The 9,626-nt window shown below is 37.4% G+C and overlaps 1 protein-coding gene across 1 annotated transcript in view; it reads left to right on the top strand.

The window, feature by feature from the left end:
- The first annotated feature begins 483 nt into the window (after positions 1-483).
- The window catches only part of Adam28 (ADAM metallopeptidase domain 28), a 43,483-nt gene continuing 34,340 nt past the window's right edge, over positions 484-9,626 (top strand). Inside the window, exons 1-3 of the mRNA XM_077792466.1 lie at positions 484-535; positions 5,759-5,862; positions 8,261-8,337. Of these exons, the coding sequence (XP_077648592.1) occupies positions 484-535; positions 5,759-5,862; positions 8,261-8,337 (233 nt within the window). The remainder of the gene's footprint in view (positions 536-5,758; positions 5,863-8,260; positions 8,338-9,626) is intronic.

Genomic DNA, 9,626 nt, shown 5'->3' with positions numbered 1-9,626 from the left:
ATAGCTAAAAATTATATATCAGAATATATGTTTAATTATATATATAATATATACTACATGTGCTATATACATGGCACACATATGCATATGTATGTTCTATACACCACACACATATGCCTACGATAAACTGCCGGCACATTTATCATCATACGTGAAAGCAGTTACCTGCAGGTGACCATTGGGCTATAGCAACATACTGGAAATGGGCTTCTTTTGCACAGGGAACAGGGAGAAAAGGGGGAGAGAAACAACGGCTTATGATGAAGGAATCTTGGAAGCAGCCAGGAGGGAAGCAGCCAGCACTTCCGCCTGTGCCTTTGTTGCAGGACCACAGTGGAGGTTGTGCAACACCTTCAGTAAATACTTCCTGCATGGAGACAGTGAGCCAGGGAGTTGCATTCCGTCTCACTCAGGAGGCAGGGAGGGAGCCAGCCGCACAGGTGTGCAGGTGTGAGCAGAGAGCTGCTCCTGGAATCACCCAGCATGCTGCCAGGGAGCCTTCTGGTCCTCACTTTCCTCCTTTCTCCAGCCCCAGGTAGGCAGTAACTCTTTTTTTCAGGTTCTGTGAAGTGCATCAAAGAACTGCTTGCTTTTTATCTGTTCCCAATACCTTTGTTATATAAAATATTTTGAACAGTTGTATTTTTATTCCTCAACCAATTTTGCTAACCAACTGGTCTAATCGTAACCTATCAGTTGGGGGCTGTGAAGACTGAATGCCAAGAAGACAGATGAGAGGTCTCCAACCAACATTTGCAGGTCTGATGTGAGAATATTTAGAAGTGAAAGCTACATTTCCTACAGCATAACTTAAATAAGCAACATGGTCTCTGAGTCAAAGAGGGGGATTGATCAAAACTCATATTGACGTTTTAAGTGTATTAAAGATGCAACAGATTTGCCAGGTTATGGCTGTGTAAAGATTTTGGAAAATCTCTGCTACTATGATTGGGGCTTGGTAGGCTCTTTATGTTCCTTTGGACTGCATATATGAATATTTAGTACTTTTATTACTAGCAATTATAAATATAACTACTAGAAATAAACTGTTCACCAATTTTATGTGTAGAAAGCATTCTGATTTGACTTCACAAAAAGGTGTTGAGGTTAAGTATTAGTTGATGATTCACTTCCATTTTGCTTGTTGTATCAAATGGTTAAGAATTTAAATGTGCAGAAATACTAGTACTTAATGATATGTTACATGGAGCCAGTCTTGCCATTCTGGTAAATTCTCCATTAAGGTATGGATAAATGAGATTTGGAAACACATTCCTCCAGCTTATTTCTATTGCCACAGCTTCAGTCAGCATATTGGACTCTGAGTGTCTAGAGTCTCCCCAGTTAACCTTTTCTGGGGTCTTAGAATGCCTGCTGAGACCTGGGGACGGAATCAATTATCAACAAAAGGTCTGGAGTTAGGAGGGAAAGACGCTTCTCTCCTATGATCTATTCTGCACTAAAAACACTAAAACAAAACCACTAAAACTAAAGTGGTTTTCCAATTTGATTTCCAGACTTGTAAAAAATTTTATTTCATATCCTTAAATAAAGGGATGATGGTAGTCCTTCATGTACTTGACTTAAAATTCCTACTTTTTGAGTCAAAATCCATAGGAATCTTCATTCTTTATCTTTTCCAGAAATGCTATCAGCCACAACTCTTGAGGAACCCACTCAGTCAAACATAAATACTGCGTGAGTTCTAGCTGTGTCCAAGAGGGTAGCCATCAGGCTGATCTACTGACCAAGTCTCATGGCTGACACTGGGTGCCCATGAATATTACAACATTTACAGTGAAATTAGGGACCCCCACTATTTCTGCTCCTCCTGAATGCACTTTCACAAAACAGCACCGAGAGATGCAGTGTCCCTGGAAGTCATGCCCCAGAATGGGACCTCACCCGTAGGACATGGTGGTGGGTGAGAATGAGGACCTGCTCCCTCTCATCTTCCACCCCGAACAGAAAGTTGTCCCACTTCTTTTACCACCTGGTGTATTTTCAAAGGTCTTTCCTGGGTCACTGAAATATTCATGCTACTTTTCTCATGGGGGTTTATTTTTTAGCCTGAATGTAAGAATTTAAGCAATTTTTTCCTCATTTCTTTGTTTCTCTGTCCCCATCATCAATACGATGCATATGTGCCCCTCCATGATGATTATGCCCAGTTCTTAGACACTTGAAATAAAAGAATGAGATGTAAAATAAGACCAGATGCTTGTAATGAGCTTCACAATCCCCTGAGAAAAATGATATGGGATTTCATCATAGGAAAAGAAAACAAAAACACAAATATTTAAAAGGATGTGACAGGCAGTTGAGGGGTGAGGAAGTAAATAAGTTATAACTGACAAAGGAGGAAGTGTTGATGGTATTCCAGGAGAATATCCCGGGGATACACTGATTTTCAAAATTATTTTTTCTCAAACTGTCAGTTCTTTCTTGCCATTATAAGGTGACTGGAAGACAGAAAACAGTGTATACAATGTAATCTCAACAACCAAAATAATATGCCTCCTTAGGATGTGTTTTTCTTAAGGTGTGTACTCATTTTTACTGCTTGAAGTTTAAAATGTCAAGGTGTTTTGAGGAGAAATACAAAAGCTCAGAACTAAAGTCAGTGCCATTACCTAAGTCCAAATTCAGTGCTGATGTCATTGTTCAGTTAAAATGTTTCAAACAGATTTGAACAGAAATAAAAATATCAATATTATGTCTTAATTTTCTAATCTCCAAAATGGCCTGAAATGCTTTAAAAAATAAAGTAACAATCCAGACTAAGGTCTCATATTGCAATTTTTTTGTTATTGTTGTCATATTAATCTTGTAAATAAGTTTTGCTTTTTCTGAAACAATGAACATAGATATATCTCACCAACTCAAACCAAAATAACAATTTTCTTTTTCTTGATCCAGTTTTGCTGGCCAAACTAATCCAACATATGAGTTCTGTGGGAGGGAGAAAGCAAGTATTAAAATAAATTAGTGGAAACATATTGTGTTACACCTTGGATTTGTGTAATCCCTGGATGGCAGTTAGCTGTGTTTGTTCCACAGGCTTCCAAATAATTAACTTGATGTTATTCTGCTGGGAGGAGGCCGAGCTATCTCCTTCTAGCTTGAGGATGAATATTTAGGTCAATTATTTCCCTATATCTGCTGTGCAAATTATTGTGTCTCAGATCTTCATTATTTCAGGGGCCTTCCAACCTTCAGGAAACAAAAGCCTTTCAGGGAAATTTTGTCTGTTTTTGTTAGAGAATTTACTGTGTTGCAAGAGTTTAGAATTACTTGGAAATTCACTTGTTTCATACCAAAAAAAAAAGAAGAGTGAGAAGTTGTTTAAAAAAATCTTTTTTGTTTGTTTTGCTTTGTTTTTGGTTTCCATTTGGAAGTGTTCAAAGAAATTGTTTAATGAACTTGCACATTTTGAGTCCGTGTTTAAGAACCTGTTTGTAGTTTCATGATTGCTTGGGACATGAGGATGCCAAGCCTTAGCAGAAGCCTGGGGCTCAGCATGCACAGCAGAGAAAACTGGTATGGAGTGGACTGACTCCTCTCCCTCTTGCTCCTTCTGAACAGAGTGTGTGTATTACCACCTTCTACTTTTCCGCAAAGAGTCATTTGGGCAGTTATCCCTTTATCCAAAGGGAGCCTGCTCTAATAATTCTTGTTAGAACCATGCGTGTTGCGGATAAAAACCACTTATAGAGATTTTAAGAAGTCACTGAAGTTGCAACATTGGTGAAGTACAGCTTCAGCAATTCAGTGTCAAAGGGATGAACTGCAGCAGGATGCACTGCAGCATGCACGCTGGCCCCATATGGCACACTCATTTTGTGTCACCGAATTAAAGGAGGCAGCAAGGTAGTGTGTCAATATCATCAGTGGATAAGAGTAATCTTCTTACCTGTTGGTTTCTTATTGTTCTGAAATAACTGGGAAAATTGAACTGGATGGAGAGAAAATGGTCATTTAAAATTTCTTTAGATTTGTGTATGTTTGTTTTGAAAAAAGTTTTTGTAACTAATGGTATTATTTCTTGTCCAAAAATCAATTAAAAATAAATTGTACCTAGTGACTGCATCCAAGAAATGAGTAACGGGGGAACCTGGTGATGTTGTTCTCGAAGTGTGACAACATGAAAAGGCTTAATTTGTCACAACTGACTAGAATTTATCCATCCAAATGAACATGGCCCCTTCAAACACATTATAGGGGATTCTGCATTTATTTGCATAAAATTGTAGACTACTTGAATAAGCTGTAAGTACTATTTAATCTGCACCCTTTTCTTCAAACAATTAAAAAACACTTTAACCGAAGCCCAAATTAAGTTATTCTCATGTCAGCACCATGGATCTAAGTGTTTTTTGAAATGCTTATTAAGAGCAAATCTCCCGCCACTTAAAAGAAAAGCTCTTACGTTATTTTAAGACCCCATTTTTGACTCTAAGAGTTCTTAGTGAACTTGATATTTTTTTTTCTAATCTTCCAAGTTAAATGGAAACGGTTCTTGAGTGATCAGGTGAATTAAACCCATCCTAAAATGATGAAAAGTTGACATCACTAGGAATTTGTGAATTTCTGCTCTCATTGTAGAAGAAAATGTTAAGAAATGAATGATTTGTTCTGTGGGAAATCATTTTGGATAAGGGATAGAAGTACAGACCTCCTGGGTGACTGACAGACAAATAACACTCAGAGACTCAGTTACCTTTATTCAAAGGCCAACCGTAGCAGCATGAATTTCTATTGCCAAAGAAGTTTAGTGTGAGTCTTTTAATGAGATGAGCATGTATTGCCTGAAGAGGGCCTCCTGAGAAGAAAAGAAAGCCTTTCTCTTCCAGCCTTAGTTAGGTGTGGGGCTGGGCTGCCGCCTGCTCTGAGGGCTTCTGCTCTCTGCATCCTGGATTGGACCTAAAAGCAACCTACAGCTGTCCAATAGAGCATCTCTTGACATTTCCTCAGGAGTTAGGCCCTGGGCACAAATGGAAAAGAAAGTAGAAAACCAGCCTTAGCTTTGGGCAAGCTCTGAACTTCTCTCTACAAGGACTTCTAGAGGCAACCTGGAGATGAGCATGCAGGATTCAAATAGGTTGTAACCTATCACGTCCCAGTTCCCTCTCTATTCAAATTGTGTTTCTCTAATTTTCATGGTTTTTGAATATTGAAAAAAAAAGTTTCTTTGTATTTTTAATGCCAGCTCAGCCCATTCCATGAACCAACCTTGTAGAAGAGACTTTTCTTTCTGGGACTTAGTTTCAAATATTCCTATTGGCACACCCGAGAGAGAAAACCTTAGAATCCGCCACGGCACACATGGGTTATCTCATTTTCATAACACGTTTCTCCAAGTGCTTCCACTCAATTACTGTGGGGCCAGTTAGCTTCTGAGATCCGGGTGGCATCTGCCTCTTTCCTTTGCCTTGCGCTACTGCTGTGTCTCTGCTCAGGGAGCCACTGAAGGCCTCCAGGAGAGCAGAGGAGGGGGAACGTGCGAAAGAAAGACTGTCACTCAACAGAGACGCAGGCACACTTTTAGTGGGAGACATCTGGAGTTGCAGATTCTAGTAAAGAGTTGGGAGAAAAAAGTATGTTTCAGGCTGTGTCTGTCTCTTGGTACAGCTGACCTGGATCTCACACAGTCTGTGTGACATCATTCACAGGTGACGTAGAAGGATGGCCAGTACTGACCGGCCCACTTTGGTTCCGTCTAGCTAACCTTCTGTTTTCCCCTTTTATTTTTCCTCAGTAAGTGCTACCAAGGAATTCCCGGAGGTAAAAGATTATGAAGTGGTTTATCCCGTAAGACTCCATCCGCTACGGAAAAGAGAGATCAAAACACCAGAGAAGAAGGTACAGCTTCTGAAACATCTCCTAATTTTAATTTAAATTAAAATATGTGTATGTGTATCATATATACATCTCATGCAAATACATCATATATTTATATTTCATGTATAACTGGACTTTATGAAGTTTTTAGCTTTAGGCCTTGGGGGTAAATAACATTAGTATTTATGTTTGTGGTCTTTTTTAAAAAAATCCTTTACACTATGATCCAAAATTTTACTTTTAACCTTATTTTGCAAGTCCAGTTCTAAGGAATACAATTTACCTAATCTTATAATTTATTCTGTGCACTTCCAAAAAATTAGATGCAACTTATTTTATCTATTATGGTTCCTTCTCTCTACCCATCTACACACATATAACCACGGCCGTTAAAACAGGAGAATACTGCAAGTGAATGAGTATTTGTATTTAAATTTGAAAATTATACCTTTTCTAAACAGGCAGCACTGAAATTTGGATAATGCTTACAAATGAAACAACACGTTGTCAGTCAACATTCACTCAACAAACTTTTATTTGTTGTACGAAGAAAGCTAAGGAAAGTCTTGATACACTCAATAATTACCTGCACTCTGAAGTGTTCTTCACTTACACAAGTATTCTAAAATGCAAGTCCCTGGGAGAACATGTGCCCCTACTAGTCAGGGATCCTCACAGTAGTTCTTTCAAAGCAATTTAGGAGAGCAGACCCCAAAACAGACCCTACTTCCAATAATAGGTGTCTATTAAAATTATTTCCACTAAGTTTGGTGGAATCCATGTGTGTTGGATTCTTCTTCAATATGGCTTTCTTCAAATGCTTTCGTGTAGTCTCTTAAAATTATCAGATGCCATTTCTCCCTCAATATTTTGAGAAAAAAAATTTTGGATATAAATAGTTTTCTCTCACAGCTATCAAGCAATTTCTTCATCACTGTAAGAATAAATGTTTTTATTTGGAAATTTTTATTTTGATACAAAATCACAGTCTCATTACAGGTACATGCTAGATGATCAATATTAATCTTAGGAGCTATTGAGTAGATGGAGATGATTAATGAATGCGGCAGATGTTTAGTGTAGATTTATATGACTTGTGAAGTTCACTATTAGGGTGAGTTGCTACACAGGCCTTATGTTTTTCTAATCCATCATGGTAGTGTACAGGATCTAAATTCAGAGGACTAGCTTGTGTTCACATCTTAGCTTTGTGAATTCTCCCCTTGTAAACTCAGATACCCAGAAACCTGAAATCTTTGTCTTAAAGATGATAATGATGGCATGTGTACTGCATGGATGTTTTGAGATTTAATGAATGAAACATTAACTCCATGTTCAAGATTAGATTGACACTGCCTATGGAACCCATTATATCACACTTTTTATGACTAATTTTCAAGGCTTTTTGTGGCTTCACGTCCCAATAATAAGACATCTGTTTTTTCCCCTTCTGCTCCTTAACATGACATGCTTGTTAGTTGCCGCAGCCCGGCTGGCTGGGCAAAATAGCTGGGGGGTGACGAGGAACTTGTGTACATTGATACAGCAGGAGTGGGAGCCATTTATTGTAGGACTGGAGGAGCATATATACATTCCACACAGCTTATCTTAATTAACATAAACTAGATACAGCAGTCAACCAATAAGGAATCTCCACACTTAAATGGCTCACTGGTGTTACTTCACAAACCACTCCCTCTGCAAAATGCCAGGCGCCATCTTGACTTGTTTACAGACTCTAACAATCAGTCACCCTGAAATTGTTTTTTCTTTCCTTAACAATGTACTTATTTCTACCTTTGTGCCTTTTCTTATGGATTTCTTGCTACTTGAGATGTTGATGTTTGAAGAGAGGCCCACCTTGCATTCTTTATGAAGCTGATCCCTTTCCTGAATTTATGCTATAGTCATGGGCAGGGTTACACAATTTAGCTCTTCATTTTTAAACACATATTGATTTTATATGTGTAACATTAGTGTGTGTGCCCTTTTGTGTGTGCTCAACATGTGTTTTGTGCATGCATGTCTGTGTGAACACAGTGCAATATTATTTTTTGTTTGAAGCTGTCCCAGTTGATCAAATAAAGGCATTCCTTTTTTTTTTGACGTGTTCCTGACTCCCCTTACCTTCATCTTCTAACCCCTGTCCTAAGATAAATATTTGTCATATGAATATTTGTTGATTCAAATATATCTTTGCAAAGCACATCAGTTTGGATACAAAGATGTCAGATGATTTATCCATGTAGTAGCCATAATGGCTTGAGCTATTAAAGTAAAAGAGGTAGACATTTGGTATCATGTAGTCTACTGCTAAATAAAAGAAAAATATTGCATGCTAATATTTAAACAGAAATAGCCAAATAAATGTTCATATACACTTATTAATTACTGGTAAATTTTTTTGTATTTTTTGTAGGAAAAATTCGAAATTGAAGTAAAGTATGAAATGACAGTTAATGGAAAAATTGCAGTGCTTTATTTGAAAAAGAACAAGTAAGTACTTTTATATCTGATGTCCTCACCAATAGCAATTAGGGTATGGAAAAGTGCTGTTTGAGTCTGTTCCTTCTTGTGGCTCTCACAAACATTGACTAATCATTTTTTCCTCTTAACTGTCTCAAGAATTTCAGTGAATATTTCTTTCTTTTAAAATAATAGAAATTCATTGGATAAAAGTTTTCTAGTATTTCCATATTTTTATAAGTAAAAAACAATGAATGAGGTGTGAAGAAACATATTTTATCTATTTTATGAAACAGCAGAGGAAAATGTTCCAATGTACTAAGCTCTAATGAAAAAAAAATCCCTCTATATTAGTACAATCTACCATCCTAGCGTTAAAGGATTATATTTCGAAATCTTTTGAAACTCAGAAGACATAGAAATTCAACTCCAGGGCCAAATAAAAAGTCAGAGTCAAGACCAGAGCTGGACTGTCCTCACTCCAGAATTGGTGTTCTTCCCACTGACTTTCCACTCCCTTCCCATGATTCTGTGCATCATGTTGTTCTTTTGTCCCCATTCTCTTCATTTGGTCCATTTGAATTCAACTTTTCTTCTCAAATTTCACTGCCTCTGCTGTTCCCCAGATCTTGCTCATCCTGTAGCTAGACTATTTCAAGAGTAATTTCTCCTAAATCTGTGCTTTCAATCTCTTTCAATCTCCAGATCACTCTCTATAAGACAGCAGAATTTCTTTCCCCCCTAAGACAATAGACTATTACTTTTGCAAAAAAAAAAAAAAAAAAATCGCAATCAATTCAAGTTTGGCAACTGTGTGGTATCATGGAATTGCACCAACTTTGGATTCAGATTTCCTAGCCACAGTTCTTTACATTTTAAACTCTTTATTCTCATCTAAAAATAAGAAGAGTGATATGTATCTCACAGGATTATTCAAAGAATTTAAATTATGCACATTACATTCTAACACAGTGCCTGCTAGAGAGATGCCTCTCTTTAAAAATAGATTCATTATTCACAATAATTCAGAATAAAGATATGATATGGGATCAACCTAAGTCTCCATTGATAAATGAATGGATAAACAAGTTGTGGTATATGTACACATACATATGCAGTGGTGTATCATTTAACCTCAAGGAAAGGTTTTTGCAATAACATGGGTGATATTATGCATAGTGAAATAAGCCAAGCTCAGAAAGATAGATATGTAAAACATAATCTCACTAACTTTGAAATCTAAATGAGCTCAACTCCTAGAAACTAGGAGTACAATGATGGTTAGGAGGGTTGGGGGGGCAGGAAGATGTGGGTCAAAG

This window comes from Urocitellus parryii, chromosome 14 (assembly GCF_045843805.1).
Source record: "Urocitellus parryii isolate mUroPar1 chromosome 14, mUroPar1.hap1, whole genome shotgun sequence".
NCBI classification, from domain to species: domain Eukaryota; kingdom Metazoa; phylum Chordata; class Mammalia; order Rodentia; family Sciuridae; genus Urocitellus; species Urocitellus parryii.
This window is presented reverse-complemented; position numbering and strand designations above follow the sequence as displayed.